General features: G+C 42.4%; 1 protein-coding gene and 1 long non-coding RNA gene across 3 annotated transcripts in view; one reads left to right on the top strand and one right to left on the bottom strand.

The window, feature by feature from the left end:
• The window catches only part of ar (androgen receptor), a 58,063-nt gene extending 42,066 nt beyond the window's left edge, over positions 1–15,997 (bottom strand). For both annotated transcript variants that reach the window (XM_063203078.1, XM_063203077.1), the window contains exon 1: positions 14,106–15,997. In XM_063203078.1, the coding sequence (XP_063059148.1) occupies positions 14,106–15,532 (1,427 nt within the window). In that variant the 5' untranslated portion in view covers positions 15,533–15,997. The remainder of the gene's footprint in view (positions 1–14,105) is intronic.
• A 912-nt stretch (positions 15,998–16,909) lies between these two features.
• LOC134452609 (uncharacterized) lies at positions 16,910–18,976 on the top strand. Its single transcript, XR_010035483.1, has 5 exons — positions 16,910–17,039; positions 17,637–17,690; positions 17,867–18,047; positions 18,494–18,589; positions 18,925–18,976. It is a non-coding gene; the product is annotated as an uncharacterized LOC134452609 (long non-coding RNA).
• The last annotated feature ends 3,524 nt before the right edge of the window (positions 18,977–22,500 follow it).

Here is a 22,500-nt window from a genome sequence, read left to right as displayed (position 1 = left end):
AGAATAATCATTCTCAAATGTTTTTGTTCAATTGTGACTTTGGTGTTACCTGTGCACATGGTAAAATATGTTTCTCATTGTTTTCAGCATATAGCAAATGCTTTCATCACCATGCAAATAGTTGTGTACATTTCTACAATTTTTCGTACGTTATCAATTGCTTTTGTCATATCATTCAAAAAGCTTTGTCACTGAATACATGAAACTATCTCATCCCCCAAAACATTTAGGCCCCAGGTCATAGTATAGGTCTTGACACGCAAAATGATTTACCAAGCTGTCATAATGTGTTAAGCACTGTAGAATTTCCATTGGATTTTTGTCTATAAATGTGATCTGAATTGGTAAATTGATCGCAGGTAAATATTGACTCTCTCTAATCAAAAGCAGTAGAAGGGAAAGAGAAAGCATGCATGCAATACAACAACAGGCACTGTACTGCATTACATTACTCTATGCCTCTCTGTGCCCTTTATAATTACGCTCCATGCAAAACTACAATATTTCCCTAGAATTTCAAAAGACAGTAAGCACACTTTATACAGTATCAGTGTATTGTTTCAAATTTATTTTGCTTTACAGTTCTATATTTTTGTCCACATGAGCCTGCAAGACAAGTAAAAAGGGGTGGTAGAGGGCGCACTTTGACATCTCAACCAGAGTTGGCTATTTTGTCTATTTTGCAATGAGAAAGCCTGTCAATAAATAGGTCATACTCTAACTGTAAATGTAGTACAGTCTTATCTGATCAATGCTATATAAAGTCGAATTTAAAACATTTCCCATACAATCTAAACAACTTTTCGCTTCAGAAAAGATCCTCAGAAGTGTACTAGTCAATTGACAACATGACAGATCAATTTTACTGGCTTGTCCATACACTATGACACAATGACTAACCATTCTGATGGCACTGACATGTTCATTGACACAAAAACTTGGTTTTGAAAGACAAACTAACAATTTTGAGCAAGGGATGCGGTTTTGCAGGTCATCCACGGTGTTATGCCATTTGTTAAAGCTGTTTTGAGAATGATTATGTTTTGCATATTGCGAGAGAGATTTGAGATATGTACAAAACCAATTGAGAAAAACTGTAATGGTGTGTGCTCTCAATATTGCTTTAGTGCAATATGATGCAGTACAGAGAGAGAGAGAGACAGAGAGAGAGAGAGAGAGAGAGAGAGAGAGAGAGAAAGAGACAGAGAGAGACAGATAGAGACAGAGAGAGACAGATAAACATACTGACTGACTGACTGATAGACACAGGGGGAGAGAGAGAGAGAGAGAGAGAGAGAGAGAGAGAGAGAGAGAGAGAGAGAGAGAGAGAGAGAGAAATAGAGAGAGAGAGAGAAATAGAGAGAGAGAGAAATAGAGAGAGAGGGAGGGAGAGAGAATCATCGGAAATTCTGGAAGCTACGAAGGTCTCATGTGGCTGATCCTGTATATTAATTTCACAGTGCAGCGTGACACAGTACTTGACCTGGGCAGACGGCTGTACTTTTCAGCAGACCCTTCAAGCTCCTGAGCTAGTATTTCTTGCTTGACTTTATGTTCTGTGAGTAAAACTCCTCAAAGCCTTACTTGCGTGTCATCATCACCCAATATGAGCCTGTAAAGGAAGAAAAATGTCAACCACAACTCTGTCCTGACTTCATGTGAGATTTATAAAAGCTCTTAGCCCTGTGGTTTGCCAAGCAAGCAGCAGGATTTATTGCCAACACCCGATACAGTCAACACAGCTCAGGGGACGACCGAACCAAACAGCCCCGATCAATGATTGCACAGTAAACACAGCAGCCTCTTGGCACTGTTTGACATGCAAGTCCGTTAATTCCCCACTGAGAGAGACCGTTATGTCATGTGTCGAGTCTCTCCACCAGGGCTGCCGACGGCTTTGGCTGGGCTCAGGACAAAGTCAACTGAACAACCCCCCCCCGCCACCCAAAAAAAAAGTAATGGCAACCCAATATTGCTCCTCCCTCTCCCTGGGCCTGGAACTACTAACCCCTTTGCATGTGTGTTTGCTCTCGACCACACAAGTCACCACCACTGCCAGCTCTGGCACGGCTGCAACAAACTGACAGCCGTGTAAGAAGAAAGATGGCTGGACGCTCAAAAAAACCCTCCACGCTCGCTGCTTGCTGGCTTTCTTGCTTGCTCGTCTCTCTCTGCCAGTAGTGAACTAAAGCCTTGGACAGCGTCGGAGCACATGGCATGTTCTCAGCCAGTGCGTCGGGTCAGGATGACCTGCTATGATATTTCCTGACTGCGCTTAGATGAGGGAGGGGGTGGGCTCGGGTAGGGTGGTTGGACTGAATGGAATGAGTGTACACATGGAAAAAAATGCAGTGTTATTTAACTCTTGGAGAGTAGTCTGCGACCAAATACTCTCTGGAAGATGTTAAATCAACTCTGTGGTGAGATAACTAACACTGTGGGGAGTTAAGACTGCATATTTTACTGTGTAGTGCAGTTTCTAAAACTTTTTTTCAAACCAAGGACAACTTTGTCCCAAAAATATTTTTCAGGGACCGCCTCGCTCTCAAGAAGATTTGATAGATCGCTCATCAATGGGCTCAAATTCAGAGGCAGATGACATTTTTGATATAAATTACAGGCCTGTCTTATTTTAGGGAATTGACCGAATTTAGATACAGTATGTTTGGCCTTCTACCAATATTACGAATATGGTAGTTTGTCTTGGAAACAGTGACTACATTCGTGGAAATCCTCACAAAGACCCCTTGAGGTCTCTTGTGGACCACCAGTGGTATCCAGACGACACTTTGAGAACCTTAAGGCTCTTTTCCACTGCCTGATTTCTACCTGGTACAGCTCCACACAACACGACTCAGCCGCCACTTGTTGCTTTTCGACTGGGAATGACACACTTGACTCAGCTGATCGGCTGAAGCGAGCTGAGCGGGTCTTTTGCTGCCTCCTACCCAGAATCCTCGTCAGCTCGTTCTCACCGTTGAATCAAAAAATATTCATGCCGGCCACCAGATCAACTCTCTTGGAATGCTCTTTAGTTTGACACTGTATTACTTTGATATACAAATTGAAGGCAGAAATCAATGTTGTAGTATCCAAATGATGTTGCTGAAACTATTTATAGCCTACTTCGATAGGTGAGATATCTGTTGGCCCTACGTTAAGTCAACTAGACTACGTAAAGTAATGCTACGTGACAACACCAAAAACATAACCAACCATACTCTGGGTAATATGGTTTGTAGTGGAAACACAACCCGGGCTGTTTTAACAGCACCACTCAGTTCGACATAGCACGGCACAGCCGGGTTGAATGTGGAAAAACGCCTATTGACAGAAGAGAATGCAGAATATAGAATATCTTTTTATTTGTCATCTAACGAGTACAATGAAATTGAGCATTTCTTTGATCTGATAATACAAATAAAAAGTTGGAAAAGTATAAGTTAAAAACTATGCTTTGGTAGCTGTTCTTTCGTCTGTTTGTCCGGGTTTTCATGGACCTGTACCTACTGCCAGATGGCAGCAGTTGAAATAGATTATGTCCTGGGTGTGAAGAGTCCCTCAGAATGAACTTGACCTTTTTTAGGCAGCGGACACTGTAAAGAACCTCCAGAAATGGAAGAGGGTAGCCAACAATGTTCTCAGCTGCCTTTATGACCCCTGAAACTCTTTCCTCTGTGCCACAGTGCAACCTGGGAACACATGGGCAGTATGTAAGTATGCTCTCCACTGAGCAGCTGTAAGACAGCAGTAGAAAGACCCTCTGAGATGTTATTTTTCCTGAGTATCCTGAGGAAATAAAGTCTGTGCTGTGCCTTCTTCACTAGCCCAATGGTGTTGACGCCCCAGGTCAGGTCCTCCCCTCATGTTAACTCCCAGGAATCGGAAGTCAGATACCCTCTCCACACACTCACACTCAATCACTAGTGGCTGGATGGCAGTCCTCTACCTCCTGAAATCCACGACCAGCTCCTTGGTCTTGGCTGTTTTAACCCATTGATGCTTGATGTTGCATTGCGCAACATTGGTCCTGGCGCCTGGAGCTGCATGACGCCACATTCAGGCTCTTGAGATTTGAGATTTTATTAGAAATCTTGGTAGGCCTATATTAGAGCTGAATGAACACATTCTAATGCAAGATGAGGGTCTTAGCGTTTAAATGCAACTTGTTGCATGTTTGTAAGTGCTTCAAAGGCTGAGATATTTTGTTTTTTTATAGGCTGATGGCAACTTTTCTTAAAAAGTGCTTAAGCATTCACCAGCCTTTTTTGCAGTTGCTTTAGTCATCAATGGGTTAAGGAGCAGGTTGTTGGCTCTGCACCACTCCACCAAATGCTCCACCTCATCTCTGAAGGCAGACTCATCCCCTCCTTGCAATAAGTCCAGCTACTGTGGTGTCATTGGCAAATTTCACTATGGTATTGCTAAGATGGGAAGGGAAGCAGTTGTCGGTGTAGAGTGTGTACAGCAGAGGCCTTAACACAGCCCTGCGGCAATGCAGTGCAGTGAGGATAACCAAAGGCACGTGGTGCACACACTCACTCTTTCTGTGTCTGTCTGGTCTGGCTTTGGGAATAAGGATGTGAAGAGAAGGCTGTTTGGTTTGGTGTGAATAGTGGTGTCTCTCTGGTAGGGCTGGACAATATGACGATATATATCGTTATCGTGATATAAAAGTGCATATCGTGACCTTTCTCCTATATTGTTTATATCGTGATAATCAATTTTAAAGAAAGGTTGTTTTGCGACATGAAAAAATAAAGAGCAAATAAAGAGAATAACTGAAAACGTATGTAATTGTGCTATATCATGATATATATCGTTATCGTGATATAAAGTAATCCACATCGTGATATAGGTTTTTTTTCCATATCGCCCAGCCCTACTCTCTGGTGTCTCTCTGGTTGAGAACCACTGGTTTGATAGATAGTAGCTTCAACCAATAGCATACGGAGGCATTCTATGAACGTGAACTACGTAGACATGCCATGCCCTTTGCATCTCCCCCTGAGAGATGGGTTGACAACCTGAGTTAGACAGTGAGAGTTGTGATAACCAGGCTGAGGTAAAGCAGAGAGGGGATAACTTTCAGGATGCTATACGATGTGGTGGTCTCCCCTAATCTCACAGATCACAGTCTCTTGCTTGGTCAACTCAACGTAGGAGTGTGTGTGTGTGTGTGTGTGTGTGTGTGTGTGTGTGTGTGTGAGAGAGAGAGAGAGAGAGAGAGAGAGAGAGAGAGAGAGAGAGAGAGAGAGAGAGAGAGAGAGAGATAGAGAGAGGGAGAGCTGACTCTCTCTTTCCTTCTCTTTCTCTCTCTCTATCTATCTGTGTGTGTGTGTGTGAGAGGGAGAGAGAGAGAGAGAGAGTGCAGACTCTCTCTTTCTCTTTCTCTTTCTCTATCTGTGTGTGTGTGTGTGTGTGTGTGTGTGTGTGTGTGTGTGTGTGTGTGTGTGTGTGTGTGTGTGTGTGTGTGTGTGTGTGTGTGTGTGTGTGTGTGTGGGGGTGCACGCGCGCGCGTGTGTGTGTGTGTGTGTGCGGTGTGTGTGTTTGTTTCGGTGTGTGCGCCTCTCTCCCTCTCCCTCTCCCGAGTTTACAGTCTCCTCTGAAGACGTCTCTCTGGGCCTGTCTTCTGTCTCCTCATGCTGTCTGGGGAGCTGGCAGCCATGACAAGGCTGTTAAGTGATTGGCAAGAAGGCTTTGGTTCCGCCAGCCAGGGGGGTTCCTCTCCTCATTGATTCTTTGTATTCCTGCCTGCCATACACTTGCACAGTGTACCTAAACCTTGCAGCGCTGTCAGGTTTTACCTCCACAGTGCTGTCTACCTGCCTACAGCTTGAGCATGCAGGAGCTACCCAATACACGTGTACACGCACGCACGCACGCACACACACACACACACACACACACACACACACACACACACACACACACACACACACACACACACACACACACACACACAGGCCCGCCGACAGGGTATGTTGTCCCAGGTCCAGGGAGATAGGGGGCCCAGAATTGTATGTAGGGCTATTCGGTTGGGTGCCCTGTAAGATGACTTTGTCCTGGGCCAAACAAAAACTGTCAGCGGCCCTTCACCCACACCCACACCCACACACACACACACACCCACACACACACACCCACACACACACACACACACACACACACACACACACACACACACACACACACACACACACACACACACACACACACACACACACACACACACACACACACACAAAGGTACACACTCATCCACAGACATTGTCTGACCATGGCTGATTAAGAAACGGTTTAACACCAGACCATAGTTAGCCAGACACATAGTCTCAAAGAGAGTTGCATGCAGTCACGATATCCAAGCTATAGACCATCTAATCATTTGTGCAACATAAATGCAAGAGGAAACCAAACTCTCCATGTCAAAAATAGCCTACACAACGAAAAGTTACCACAGACAATGCAAACAACAGTAATGCAGAACAAATCAACCATTCCTCAGTACCAAAGTCAACTGTTGTAGCAGAACATCCCAAATAACCCTCTGACATGTCATAAAGGGTGATGCTATGTTTGGTATCGATCTCACAACAGATCCTAGGTGAATATTTTTGGCAATATTGCAATAAAGCTATAATTCTTGCATATATGGTTTTATGAACACATCGGTAACACTTTAGAATAATGGATGCAAAAAAGCATTATAAAGACTTAATAAATAATTAACTATTGATGAACAAAACATTAACAAACGTTTGTAAATGACTAGGAAATGTAAACAAATGCTTGTAAATGACTAGGAAATGCTATGTTAATATTTTATATTTATCAAACATTTACAAGTTGCTTGTAAATGAATAAAATACTCTGTTATAAGGTGTGTAAAATCTTGAATATACTGTATAATTTGTAGTTATTTTATAAAGCATTAATAAAACTTAGTTAATAATAAAAACATTTGTTAATGTTTTATTCATCATTAGTTAATTATTTACTGAGTCTTTACTAAGGAACATTATTATAAAGTGTTACCAACACATCTTACGAAGCTGCGCACTGCGCTTTGAGTCAATTGTGTATTTAAAAAGGCAGTCATTTTCGATAATTTTGTCAGTTACTGCTTTTATGGCCTTGCTGTATTGAAGCATTGCTTTTCACTTTGAACAAACTATGTACATGGGTGGTTGACGTTTAAGGGCGTAACGCAAAAAAAAAAAAAAGTTTTTCAAATTCCTGAAAAAAATGATGGATAAAAATTGGAAAAAAATAGAAAAAAATAAAGCACTTAGTGGTCTGTGGAATTTCACCTTATTTTTGCCATTTTTGGGAAAATGTGTCCTGCATCAACACATAGCATAGGCATGTCACACCGCAGGAAAATTGAGTCACACCACAGGGAATTCACTGCATTATGGCCATTTTAATCCTTTTGTATACATGACTGACATCTGAGCTCATGCTAACTTGATAATGATATTGTGTTTAATCTTAACATGTGTTTTCATAAATAAAAAAAACTTTTTTTTCCTCCTATAAGAGCAGTCACACCACAGGACACCATAAAATGAACCTAAGCATTGCGTGACAGAAAGATTGCAATATGAAGACATATTAAGAGGTTAAGAGTCACCTTAAACTTCCACAGCACTCTCCAATAACTGAGGTACTGACTGGTTAGGAGCCAGTCTTTAAGACCCTTGTAGTTGGCCTTGCAGCTGCCCATTCACAAACATTGACATACATGTCACCCCACAGGACGCAATTTGTGTTACGAAATTTAACTTGTAGTTAATATTACTGTCTTGAGTTTTTTCCACATTCACATATCTTAATCTAAAGTTAAGATTTATGCAATCATGCCAAATGCTTCATACATTATTCAAAATGTTGTTGGTTAATTTATATATACAGTCCCAGGAAAAAGTTTGTACACCCTTTGAAATGTCTTACCTTTCTGTCAAAATTGGTCATAAAACATGGTCTGATCTTCCCGGAAATCACAAGAAGGAACAACCAGAGTCTGCTTCAACTAATTCAACCCAAACATTTACAAGTTTTCATATTTTTATTGGCCATAGGATGTAAACATTCACAGGACAGCAAGGCATAAGTAAGTACACCCTTGCATTCAATAGGTTTTAACCCTAAGTTAGTCGCAATAACCTCAACCAGATGTTTCCTGTAGTTGCAGATCAGATTAACAAAACAATCTAGATGTATCTGGTCTCCCTCTTTAGAAAACTGCCTCTCGTCAGCAAGGTTTGTGGGATGTCTGGAGTGCATAGCTTTCTTGACTTCATGCCATATAATCTCAATTGTTTTTTGTCAGGGCTTTGACTGGGCTATTTCAGAATGTGTATTTCATTATTATGAAGCCATTCTAAAGTCGATTTGCTTCTAAAGTATGGGTTGTTGTCACATTTCAGCACCCATCCTCTTGTGTGCTTCAACTGTGTGACAGACTACCTCACTTTTTTTCTGTAAAATATCTCGTTAAACTTCTGAGTTCATTGTTCCACTGATAATAGCAAACTGAAAAGGGCCTGGGGCAGCAAGGTAGATGCATATAATGATGCTCCCGCCACCATACTCAAAGGTGGAGATGATGTTTTGGTGAAGGTGTGGTTCTCCAGTTCTCCTCCAAACATGACATTGTGTGTTCCCCTGAACAATTAAACTTTGGTTTCAACGTTGGTCTACAGAATATTTTGCAGTAATTCTATGAAGCATATAAATGCTTTTTCGGAAACCTCAAAGGTGCAGCAATATTTTTTTGGACAGAAACCCCATTCATTTTAGATTGGCAGAATGAATCCCATTTTTAGCTATTCTTGGTTACATCTCCTCTTCTGAGTATGGTGGTGGGAGCATCATTATATGCGGCTACCTTGCTGCCTCAGACCCTTGAGAGTTTGCTATTATCAGTGGAACAATGAAGTCAAGTTTATTGTGATATTTTACAGAAAAAACGTGAGGAAGTCTGTCACACAGTTGAAGCACACACGAGTATGGGTCCTGAAATGTGACAACAACCCATACTTTAGAAGCCAAATCGACTTTAGAATGGCTTCATAATAATAAAATACACATTCTGAAAAAGCCCAGTCAAAGCGCTGACAAAAAACAATTGAGATTATATGGCATGAAGTCAAGAAAGCTATGCACTCCAGACATCCCACAAACCTTGCTGACGAGAGGCAGTTCTCTAAAGAAGAGGGAGACAAGATACAAACAGATTGTTTTGTTAATCTGATCTGCAACTACAGGACAAGTCTGGTTGATGATATTGCAACTAACTGAGGGTTAAAACCTACTTAATGCAAGGGTGTACTTACTTATGCCCTGCTCTCCTGTGAATGTTATGGCCTTATGACCAATAAAAATATGATAACATGTACATTTTTGGGTGGAATTTATTAAAGCAGACTCTGATTGTTCCTTCTTGAGATTTCCAGGAAGATCAGACCATGTTTCATGATCAATTTTGACAGAAATGTAAGAAATTTCAAAGGGTGTACAAACTTTTTCCTGGGACTGTATATATATTATTATATATTGTTTCATTAATGTTACAGTCACACCGCAGGAAATTTGACATATAAACCTTCACATAAATCTTAACAAAAATGGTTCTTCTCATCTAAGACTAATATGAAACATAATGTACCACATCTTCTTTCAGTGACATTTGTTTTTTAAAGGAAAATAACAGTTTTGTAGGTTTTTAACCAAAGTTACGAAAAAACAAGGCGTCACGTCTCCCACCCACATGTACTGTACATATTTCTAATGGGTGATTGTTTTTAATCCAATGGCAAATAAATGACGGAAAAAACGTATGTGTGTTGAGAGTGTTGTTGACAACAAAGAGGTCACGAATTCTTATACTTAGGATTGTTTTCTCACGATCGGACAGGGCTGCTGCAACTCTCACTAACTCGCACCAGAGGAAAAGTTGCTAAGTTGGCAACAACACTGTATAGCTCGCCCTTATTTCTTATTTCTTCAGACTGTTTTTTGTTGTGTTGTGCTGCTCCCACCGCGTAGGCTGCAAATCAAAATGTCCAGCTCATCCACACCCCAGAAGAAAAAAGTTTTGGATATGCACAGAGCGGGGACAACTTACCCAGAATTCAGCGCTGCTCCTGCACATTCGCATAGCACCACCTGAATCCGTCAGATCATTTCTAGCTCAATGTGTGTGCGTGTGTGTGTGTGTGTGTGTGTGTGTGTGTGTGTGTGTGTGTGTGTGTGTGTGTGTGTGTGTCTAAGAGCATCCTCAGCTGTGCAGCAATGCATGAATGCACACATGCGGACACACACACACACACACACACACACACACACACACACACACACACACACACACACACACACACAGACCCACACACACACACACACACACACACACACACACACACACACACACACACACACACACACACACACACACACACACACACACACACACACCAACTGCTCTGAAAGTGCCAAAGAGCTTTGAGAAGACGGTATAAAAAGTGTTCAGAGGTGGTGGTGGTGTTGGGACCGGCGTAAGAAGAAGTTGCTGGAGCAGATGTTGGAGATGTGGGAGTTGTCTCGGCTTTGCAGCTTTGCCACACACCATAAATCTGTGACACTGTCTGTCTGGCCTGCATTGGCTGTGGCAGTCAAGAGTGCATGCCTGGCTGGCAGAGAGAGGGGAAGATTCTCTACTATAGGTAAAAGCCTCTTCTATACAGTCCATGGGCAAAAAAAACAGAGAACTGACTTTCAGGGTGCTATACGATGTGGTGGTCCCCCCTAATCTCACAGCTAACAGTCTCTTGCTTGGTCAACGTTGGAGTGTCTCTGTGTGTGTTTGTGTGTGCCTGTTTGTGTGTGTGTGTGTGTGTGTGTGTGTGTGTGTGTGTGTGTGTGTGTGTGTGTGTGTGTGTGTGTGTGTGTGTGTGTGTGTGTGTGTGTGTGTGTGTGTGTGTGTGTGTGTGTGTGTTAAAGGTGCACTGTGTAATACGTTTTTGCTATTTCTTTCCAGAGTTCATACTGCCCTTTCACTAATGGTACACTTTTCTCCATACTTTCCACCACTATCAAAGTATTAATTTAAACAAAACAAAAAAAACACTTTTCATACATCATATATGAACAAGGGTATCTTCTCCATGTCCGCCATTTTTAATTTTCAGAAATAGACATTTTTAGTTTATTATTTAAGAAACATTCATGAAATGGTTAAATTTGGCGGTAGGCAGCACCGTTTCACTGAGCAGTATAGTTGCATTACCTACTCTGGCCACCATCCTACACAGTGTACCTTTAACACCCTATCTGTGACACAGGCTGGCCTGAGCTGTGCCATCCGTGAGGGTAAGTATTGTAAGTATGCCAGCAAGATGAAAGATTAATGTCGGACAGGGATAACTCTTACACTAAGACATGTGGCACAGCCTAGGCTGTGGGCTGCCAGAGAGTGCACTGTTTGCATGTACGGTAGGACAGGAAAATATGCATTTCTACTTAGGCTGTCCTGAGGTCTGGAAAACTAGTATATAGTGCAAGTATGCCAGAAAAATGAAAGACTCACTTCTGCACTGACAGGCACGATTCAAACAAACATTCAAACACAAACATTCCCACACCTCATATTCCAAACACAATTATTCCCAAATATTCTTGATAACAAATTTATATAACGGTTCTGTTATATTACAATGAATACAGTATTCAGGGTCTTCTGTGAACAGTCCCTACAACACTCCCTGGAGCACTTCTTTGATCCGCCTCGGAGGTCTTGACCCTCAGGTTGGGAACCACTTAACCGCTCAACATGACCATATGTAGCCTAGCGGTGCTCAGTGCCAGACAACCCTGGCTGGCCCTATTTCACCCCAACCTCTACAACACGGGCACAACTCTCACACACATTACTATCTGTGACACGGACTGACCCGTGTTTGGCCCATCTAAGATGTACTGTATGCATAGTGGAAAGAGATCAGATGCATTTTTTTTAAAAAGACAGAGGCATAACCACACAGCGCAGGGCAGAGCAGTGAGTACCTTGAGAGAACAGTATAGAAGCCACAAGGGCGGCACGCAGGGAAGCACAACAGCAACAGGACTCTCCCAACGGACGCCTGCTCAGAACTATAGCCAACTAATTATAGCACAATGGAGCTGGAGTTCAAAGGTGTGCAGAATAGAATAGAACAGAACTGAACTGAACTGAACAGAATTTAGGCCTAATAGAAAAGAATAGAAGAGAACAGAACAGCATATAATAGAATAGAATGGAATAGAATACAATACAATACAATACAATACAATACAATACAATACAATACAATACAATACAATACAATAGAATGTCTTACTGCTATGCAAGACAAAAAAACAGCTTTTCACTCTCGCATGAAACTGTATGTGGGTTACAAAAATAAACCACAGTTTCCCATAGTTAGACAAATAGACAAAGGCTGATATCTCTTAACAACTTCCAGGAATTGCATGTGACACTAACCTAGTAATAGAGCAACAAGTGACCGTGCTTGCAGTCTGTAATGTGATGCTTCAGTTTGACTCTGCCAACAAAAACCAGCATCTGTAGGTGCTGGGCTAAAACAAACCATTACTTGATTGATTGATAGAGTTTAGGATTTATTTTGGATTTATAATCCTGTAATAACACATCAATTGTGTGCCACACCAACTAATCCGCTCAACAATGGACAGCTTATGCAGTCTCCTCTACATCTTATGCAAACACAGAGAGGATGAGAGGGTGCAAGTGTAATAATGAAGGATTTTGACGTTGTTACGTTGGCCTGGTGACCTAATTTCTTCTGTTTGTTTAAAGTGTTATTATTATTATTATAGCTGTACTCGGGTCATGACAATCCAACTTATTATTTAACCAGATTTTCCAGACAATTTACCAAACAATGAGTACAATTGTTGTCTTCTGCCTTAGGGTGATATCTTTAATAATAATAAAAAAGTAGTTAAGGCCCATATTATTTATGTCTAGATGTCCAGATTGTCTTGAAATTAGGTCAAGGGCATGCACCACTGAATATGGTCTTAATTGAAATGCTTCACCAATAACCACATTGAACATTAGATGCAAGCCAGTAATTATAATTCAAACAAAAAAACAAGAGTAGGAATCTGTACCTTCGTTTAAAAAAGGGTGTGTCCTTGTATCAATTACTGACCTTGCACTTGCTACTACAGAGTAGGTCTCATTTTAGGAGCTGAGTGTTTAGGTTGAAATGAAGCCTTTTGGATAAACAATAAGTCACTAACAACTTAATGTATTTGTTATTAACCAAACATCATGGGCACTTGAGTAACTTTGTTTCAGATGCATAATTATGCATGCATCTACAGAAATAGATAATACCTAGGGGTTCAATAAAACATGGATTGGAAAACATTGTGATGTGTGGAAGATTTCTTTCATTGAAAATGATGATGGCAGTTTGGTGTCTTGAGATTTCAAGTGGCTTTCATTTTTTAATTTCCTTTATGTCTCTGAGATGTTTAATGTTTTTAAATGAACTTCAACAACTGACAGACTGCACTTTGCAACTGCCTGACTGAATTCAGTGCCACACAATTGTGCACCAACAACTCGTATTCAGAGTCCAGACAGAGTGGGTGTGTCACTATTCTTTGTTCAGGGTCAGATTGCTTGCATCCAAAACCTGAATGACTAACCATATTTAACACCACTTCCTCTGACATGTTTTTCATAGTGGGTTTTGATCTTGAAGATAGGACCAAGCTTAATAAACAACATCTCCATCTTCATGTAATCTATCATCCGTTCCCTGTTGAAATGACATCATCCTATATTTTAATACATTTGTTCAGGATGAGTTAATTATGTGTGGGAAAGTCTTCAGAGGTGTCATACAGGGGGGTAAAGTGTGGCTGAGTCACCAGGGCACCATGGATATAGGGGGCCCACACCCAGTCCGATTTATATATGGCTGTGGGGGGTGGGTGCATTGGAGCTGGTTGTACATAGGGCCCAAAATTTGCTGCTACACCCCTAAAGGTATGAATTGTAGACAGTGAACAAAAGTTGTGCTTACCTTCCGTCAGTGTATGATGACATGTCCAGCCATTGTCCAACGTCATTTTTTACGCATGCAGGTGTTGGATAAGTCATTCTGGACAGCATCCCACTCGCGTACCACTGAGAGTCTGAACTGCTCCTCTCCCGAGTCATCAGTCCCCCTCCACCGTAGTCATAGGATTTATTCGATACATAGGGAGGCTGCACAGCAGAGCAATATGAGTGTATGGCCGGCCGATAAGGACTATAGGGGGCATTGGCGTTCTCGGCATGCCGGTGGGGGTACCCCCAAACTCCTGGAACTTCACCACTCATCACCTCTGACTTGATCTTCCTGTTGTAATGGTTTGGGTAATATTTCTCCTCTGCTGTCTCTGCAACATCCGTGCTGTAGGCGGTGGTGGGCTTGTAGATGGCAAGAGGAGGGCTACTGACAGACCTGGCAGGTAGTGGCTCGACTGAGCTGAAGTTTGTCAAGTTGGTGGGCAACAGCTGTTCAACGTGATACCGAGAGTTGTCCATGATCAAGGTCGAGTCTTTAGCGAAGCCCGTGCATGATGTGTGCTGCTGTGGCGTGAACTCGTTTTCGGGCCAGCCTGGGCGAGGCGGCGTAAGGTCCTGAAGAGTCTCCACTCCCCCTGCCAAGCAGGACACATCCCCGGGCCTACTTTTAAACATCCCGAATACTTTGCCGTCTGCTGCTGGATTTCTGTACTCTCTCATGGGCACGCCCGCCACGGACCCTCCTCCAGTCCCGCTGTCCAGTAACTGCACCTCAAATAAGTTTCCGTCAGTGTGGTCAGGCGACAGAGAAGGCGCAGGGATTTCCTCGTCACCTACGTGCACCTCGTTGGACTCCATGGTCAACCCCAATGAGACAGACACCGCGTTGCACAGCTCTCTCGCAGTCTCTGAGATGGTTGTGCTGGCAGCAACAGGGGAAGTGTGTGCCACACACGCGTCACTATTAGAATGTATCCTGAGTGTGTGACGAGGCGAAGGTGATCCGCAAGAGTTGAGTTCTGTGCGAAGGGACCGTGAATTGGTCTGACAGTCTATAAACTCTTTGCCGCTGTCCCCAGCAATGTCTGGAAACTTATCGTCGGTGTCAGTGAAGCTTTTGGTGGCATTCGTGCGACTTGTTCCACAGCTCAGACTCTTGTCAGCGCCTCCCAGTTTCGCACTAACTTCATAGCCAGAGATGCAAGTAGTTCCAGAGCGTGTCCCCTCACGGGCTGGCTGTCTGCTAGTTTGGCGCATTTCCCGCGTGTGTACTTGGTGCAAGAAGCCGCACTTGGAGCTAGAGAGGTCCAGTCTGTTGTGGTAGTAGTCAAAGCTAGTTTGGCGTGCACCTCTATAGTCGTAGAAAGGGCTTGGGTAGGATCCGCGGAAAACTGTGTTAGGGGAGTCACAAACTCCTCCTAATCCTAGTGGTATCTCCATAGCCCGAAGCAGCGCGAACTAGCGCACAGGCCAAGCGTATTCAAAGAATCCCAGAAACAAAACGTCACTCCGCCAGTTAATTAACAAGCACTGTGATTTCCATACAAATGTTACTTGATATCAGAAGCGATAATCTAGACTTGACCCGGCATTTTGGTTGATAACCTGCTGTGAAGTCTATGGGTTATCATGTTACAAATCAAATGTAATAATCTCTGCGTAAAAAGTGCGAAAAGTTGTAATATTTCTTTCCTGTGCGCATTAGGGCTTCATCATAAATCTCACCAAGAAGAAATGAATTTCGCAGTTAAAACTTCACCCAACTCGATTCCACTGTTGTGCTGAAGGGTTTATCCGTCTGCTATCCTGTCCGGTAACAGCGCTGAAAGTCATACCAAGCAGCTGTCACGGACTGTAAAAGACGATGTGTATGCTGTGGTCACTTTAACCAGCTCCAGACAAGTGCCGCTGGCGCTCCCCGTCTCTGCAGTTGAGCGTACGGAGCACAGACTTCTATTATAACTAGACTGCGGATGTTCGATGCGTTGTGAAGCAACGGCTGGGGGCGGGACATGGGACGATTTTGGGGCGGAAGAAGGAAGTAGAGCGCCTTTTTCCATGTATCTCTATGGTGGACTTGAAGCCATGTAGTTCCTAGGCAATTCTTGCCGAGTCGGCCCTGTTTCGTTAAAACGGTAGTCTCCCCTCCCTCCCAAACAACCCAGATATTTTTTTCGGGCTGACCCTTTATTTAAGAAAGCTATTAAAATAGTTTAAATGACCAATGAGCATGGCTATTTGGGTTGATTGGCAGTTGCCATTCTTTAGAATTATTGTTTTGATTGACAGGCAGGCCGTTGTCAAGGAGAAGGGCGAGTCTCGCGGCGTCTCCAGGGGAAGCCCCCTCTCTCCCTGCTGCAATCATTGAGAGTAAATAGAATGGAGGCCAAAATTCTATTTCATTGTTGAAGCCAAGTTGGAGCCAAGGTTGGACCCAAAAAGACCAAAAAATGGCCAAATCCCATTCATTCCTATGAGAGACATAAAACCCTGTATCTCCCTTAAATGCCACTCCAGGGGGATAATTTTTCGCTCAACTAGTAGGTCCCCTTGCTCTCCAACTTACCAGGGTGGTGATTTTTTGTGGTGATGTTTTGTTTTAGAGAGATATTAAAAGGTAAATTGACCAATGAGCATCAGAACATGGTTTGATTGACCGTTAGAAGTCTTGTTGTTGTCCAATCAGCACCTGCGTTTGGCGTTGCTAAGGTGGAATGTAAGTTGGAATGTTCCCAAATCTGGCTTCAAAGCGTTGAATGGCAAATAGCGTTGATATGGCGTCCATTCTATTTACTGTCAATGGCTGCAATACTTTCAACCAGCTCTGCTTTCAACAGCTTCATCACTGCGATGGATTATTTAATTTTGGTACACTTTCCCCACAAATATGCTTTGTTGTACTTTTGGATGTACTTCTCCGTATTCTGTAAGGACCTCTGCGGTTTTGGTAAGTAAAATAAAAGCTTGTATACGTGGCTGATTGACCAAAATGACTGAGCTTTGTTTAACAAACACGTACGACAATGCTAGCTTGTTATTAGCCAAAGGCAGCATGCTGATCTTTCAGTGTTTGATGATCTGTCGGTTTGTCAAGTAACTTAATTGTAATCTGAATGCCTTTGCTTTTGAAAGCAAAATGTGTCTGTTTGGCGTGCATCAGGTGTATGGATTCCCTCCTTCCGTACCGTAGCCAAGTCCTTACATATTCATTCACGATGCTGTAAACATTTCACTACCATTCTGGCACTATGCTGGCCAGCCACATCGGAAAAGCAACCTAGTCTAGCTGTGTTCCTCCGTGAAAAACTGTCAAATATTGTTTGTTTCTGTGTTGCCAAATTGCCAAGTTGCTAGTTGGTGATGAAATGATGGTCATTGGTACGTTCGTTTTCAGTATGCAAATGGCGTCATTAATGTTGACTGTACTGAGTGCATAGTGTAATGCAAACTGTCAGTAATGTTGACGATTGCAGGCCTACTGACGAGTGCATTGTGTAGTAAACATCCTTTCCCCATCCTCATGTGACATGGTTTCATTCTGTAGGCAAAACAACAAACCACACTTCACCTGGAAAACACAGCCAGGACTCACTGTCAGGTAGGCCTAAGTTTCAAATCCCTAAAGTATGCGCTTGAGTTAAGACCAGAGACCTTCCAATGTAAGGCTAACACCATCATCTGCTTACTCTGCATGTGTTTATATATTAGTAATAACATAGTAATGAAATATATGTTGTTCTCATCACCCTTCGTTTGTCATCATTTTCTTTACAGATGTCTGAAAATTTACAGTACACGCCAGCAGGTCTCACCATAGTCAACATCATTAAGGATTTGGCTCTCTGACCTGAGAAGAGGCCCCATAAACACACCTGACAAGGACCAGCCACTGTTGCCAGTGCACAACTGAGGACCTGACCAGCCTGCTGCCATCTATGATACTATATAGTACCCGGTATGTAACATTACACTACACTCAGCCAATGCTTGCATCCAAAGCGACTTTCACTTATTTTTACATGTGCCTCCCAATTTGAAGGGACAAAAAGTAATTGGACTGGATAAAAGTATAGATCAAGCGTAGTAAACTCTCAGCGTTTGTCAGTAGCCACTATCTTCAATTAATTACAAGGGTACCAATTTCTATTGACAGATATGCATGCCCACACCATGAAACTACCACCCCATGATTTTCACTGATTTAGGTAGCATGCTTTGAAACAGAGCAGCCCCATCTCCTTATCTATTGTGTTTTTCTTCCCCATGAACCTGACACTAATACAAGTTCAGCTACTTAATGTTGAGGTAAATAATGTAAACGACATAAGTATGTTAAGTTGTTGGTGTACCAAACAGTGACGTATTCTCATCACACTCCATATGCCATTATTTTATTTACAGCGGAGGTGTCTGAAGACGTGGAGTACACTGCAGCAGGTATCACATGACCAAGGACTTGGACAACGTCTCTGTTTACATCTATAGTGTATTACACAAGTGAGTCTACACCCCCATATTTCAGCAGATTTAATGGGACAATAAAAAACATTTGAAAACTGAAAATGAAGTCTGCACTTCAAGCTCATCACATTAAATAAGTAAAACAGGAGCTTGGTGAGCAGACTTAATTTTCAGTTGTCATTTGACTTTGTTAGTCCTGCACCCAAAACTTTTTTGAGACGGATTTTCATGGGTTTTTTCCTTTTTAAACAAATGTAGACATTTTACTACACTGAAATGTTATAGTTACTCTATATATACAGTGATATGCTTCATTATGTTCATGTTACATTAATTATTTTTTTAAAAATAGATTGTATTTATCGTTACAGCTGAAGATGTGCACAGTACGCTGCTGCCTGCATCCTACCACCACAGAGGATCTGATGTGCAGAACCAGCTTCAAAAGCCATTGCAATTAGGAAAACACAGTTAATAAATGCTTATATACAGCAGCCCCGCACATTTTGTTTTTAATTTGTTATATTGGTTAACCCACACTATTGTTACAACACAATGCCAGGTGGTACATGCATTGGCAGGTATCAATAAAAAGAAATGTAATGGAGCATAATCATATTGGGATAGAGCAGTGTTCCTAACCTATGGTCAGGACCCAACTTATGGGTCGCCAAGATCCCACATGTGGGTCGCGAAGCCCTCTTGATTTTAAGGGGTTTCGTTTTAATACCATATAGCCCATGTTGAATATATGACAAAGTAAAGCTTTTAAACTGATATATGCATAGAGGCAACAAAATGTAAGCGACACATTAAACAGTCATTCTATATTTGACTGAAGACAAATTGAGGAATACAATTTTCTAATGAGTTTCCGCAGGACTCCCTCTCGCCTGGGACTCCCTCTCGCATGGCGCTGGCACGATTGGGTCACCAAAGCTTACAATGGTAAAAATATGGGTCCCTGAAGAAAAAGGTTTGGGAACCCACTGGGATAGAGGAAGATATACAGTAGACTAGAGCATGAGGGAGGGGGTACTCATGGTTATGACAAAAATGCTTAGGGGGTACATGAGACAAAAAAGAAGTTTGGGAGGACACTGTGTGATTTGAAGTAATGCATTTCCTTACAAAGCTTGGGGAAGAATGCCCACTCCATGATTAGCAAGTTTAAAAAGCAGACATAAGGGTGAATATTTCATTTTAAATCTTGATGTCAAGCATACAAAACACCCAGATGGTTAGTCATAGCTGTAGGCCAGCTATGTTTTACTAACTGAAAGGTGGTTAAATTTGGTTTGTTTACCATACCGTCTACTTCTAAGAGTGATCTAAGAAAGAGAAGCTTTGTATTCCTGAATCTTTTCAAAAACTGGGGGGTATCAGCAAAAAAAATGGTCATGATGGACTGCTCGACACGGCAATCTTCATCTTCAATCTTCCGGATGACAGCTTGGCGTCGAGGAGCATTTCTTCAGCGTCCATGGTTTGTCTGTCAAACGGAAAGGTTTTGCATGTCATTTGATGCCCAAACATTCAAAGTTATTTACAAATGTCCGTAGAGGATTAACTTGGTGTGGCAGACACAAACCAAACAATATTTTACGCAGATGTACAACATGAAAAATGGAGCATTCTGAGCTCTCATACAAATGCAATGCTGATACTGAGTATTGCTGACATGGATTATGTTTTGCCAAACGGTACGCCGACCCCAAAGACACATCTGTTTGTAGCTAAGTTTGTAGCCTAACTTCCCATTTATCTTTAATTGGGGGTAGATTACAAGGTGGTGAAGTAACTTATAGTAAGGTAGGTCTTAGGGGACTCGGGTGGGTCACGTTAGATGCTAACCTAAAATTATTATCCTCATCATAACAACCTCTTCAACCTTTCCTTATCCCAAAGTATCATTTTATTAATAGCATGGTATATTTGCCATACTTACCGATCACCAGTTCCATTTGAACTTGTGTTGGTGTTTTTATGACAATCAAGTGTTTCTGTGTCGACCAGTTCCACAGCTGAAAACAGGGTTCAATATTTCTGCTGGGGACGCCATGTCATATTCGGGTGGGAGGGGCGGGACATGTCTTGAAGTGTCTGTTTGTGGATTGGCCGGTGATGTCGACCTATCAGCAATGTAGCTCAACGTTGTCAGGGTGATTATTATATTTCCGCATTTTTGGGGCGGAAGTAAATCAGCCGCGGTTGCTTCAAAACCGTTGAATGGAGTTCTATCGAACTCCGCAGTCCAGTTATACTATACACGTCAGTGGTACGGAGCCTAACTGTTTAGTGGGATAAAAGTTCAGCAACGGAGTTCAGCCCAGTGTCCTTGAGCGCTGTCACTGACAAACTGAAAGGGCTTGGCGTCCTGCCTCTTTGACTAAATATTACATTCTTTGGATTCACGCCCGTAAGTCGGTGTGAATAATAGCCTATTTCTGAAGACGCATGTGCAAATCACTTTGCAAGTATGAGAAACAAGACAAAACGGGATTGGGATATTTTATTACGCCATTCTTAAAGGACATATGGAGTCAGCATTATTAATCTTTCTAAATGTTTTACAGCCATGAACTCAAGTATACTGTAGGCCTAGGTGTAAGTACATCTTTGAAACATTTATAATCTATGACCTTATTAAGGATAATTAAGGGAACTAATATAGCCTTGTAGTGGGCATTATGGTCTGAAGTTAATAATATCACATATGGGGAGATTTCTATACTAATCTAAATGCTTTGTTACAGCGTGGGTGGTCTCAATACAATATCAGTTTACAGACGCTCTACAAATAGGCCTACATTATAGGCCTATATAGGCCTGTGTGTGTGTGTGTGTGTGTGTGTGTGTGTGTGTGTGTGTGTGTGTGTGTGTGTGTGTGTGTGTGTGTGTGTGTGTGTGTGTGTGTGTGTGTGTGTGTGTGTGTACATATATATGGCCTATGTATATATACAGTATAGTCTACCTGTATACCAGAGTTGTCACCAACACTTTGGTTTATGTGCTGTAATGACACAAGTGCGCAGCTGCACCGCACAGTGTCATTTTCTGCAATTTCGGCATTTAATATTAATGTTGATATTAATGATAATAATGTGTTGTTGTTGTTGTTGTTGTTGTTGTTGTTGTTGTTGTTGTTGTTGCTGCTGCTGCTGCTGCTGCTGCTGCTGTTGTTGTTGTATAAGCCACTGCTATCTCTAACATTCTGTCATTTCAGTTCTCCTCGCATGTAAACATTTCGGACACTAAACCCTGTAGACAATTAGTCATTCCACCTGATCAGTATCAGGTCACCCCCAGCAGACGTTGCCTCATAACCATGCTCTCCGCAAAACACCAGGGGAGGTTCCTTCCTCGGACTCTGACCCCACAATGAAAGCACACAGCACACAAATGCAACATTTATAACAACAAAAGGTCCCTTCCTGACCCTGGACGTGTTTATAGTCAGGCTACTCCCCCCCGCTGTGTTTCCTATTACATGGCTAAGTTGAGTAAGTGGTCGGCTCTCCTTTTTCTTCCTTGATGGTGTAGTACTCTCGGTTTTACATCCTGTCCAGAGTCATCTCCTTCTCTTTTTTTAAAGTAGGCCTATATTTGTAGGGGCTTTTATGCCTCAATTTGATAGGACAGTCTGAGATGATGGGCATGAGAGCCACCCCCCCCCCCCCCCCCCCAGCCCCCCCGCCCCCCAGCCATCTCCTTCTTTTTGAAGTGATACAGAAGGACTAACTGGGATACACCATGACAGTGAGAAATACGATTGAGTCTGTATGTATTATTACTATAGTAATGCCATCCCAGAACAGTGACAGAACAGTCGCACACAAGGCCCCAGGGCAAAACACTGATAACACCCCCCCCCCCCCCATTCAGCCTGCCAAGGTCATCATGTCCCCCCCCCCCCACACACACACACACACACCAATACGGGAGGG

This window comes from Engraulis encrasicolus, chromosome 7, assembly GCF_034702125.1.
Source record: "Engraulis encrasicolus isolate BLACKSEA-1 chromosome 7, IST_EnEncr_1.0, whole genome shotgun sequence".
Classification (NCBI taxonomy): domain Eukaryota; kingdom Metazoa; phylum Chordata; class Actinopteri; order Clupeiformes; family Engraulidae; genus Engraulis; species Engraulis encrasicolus.
This window is presented reverse-complemented; position numbering and strand designations above follow the sequence as displayed.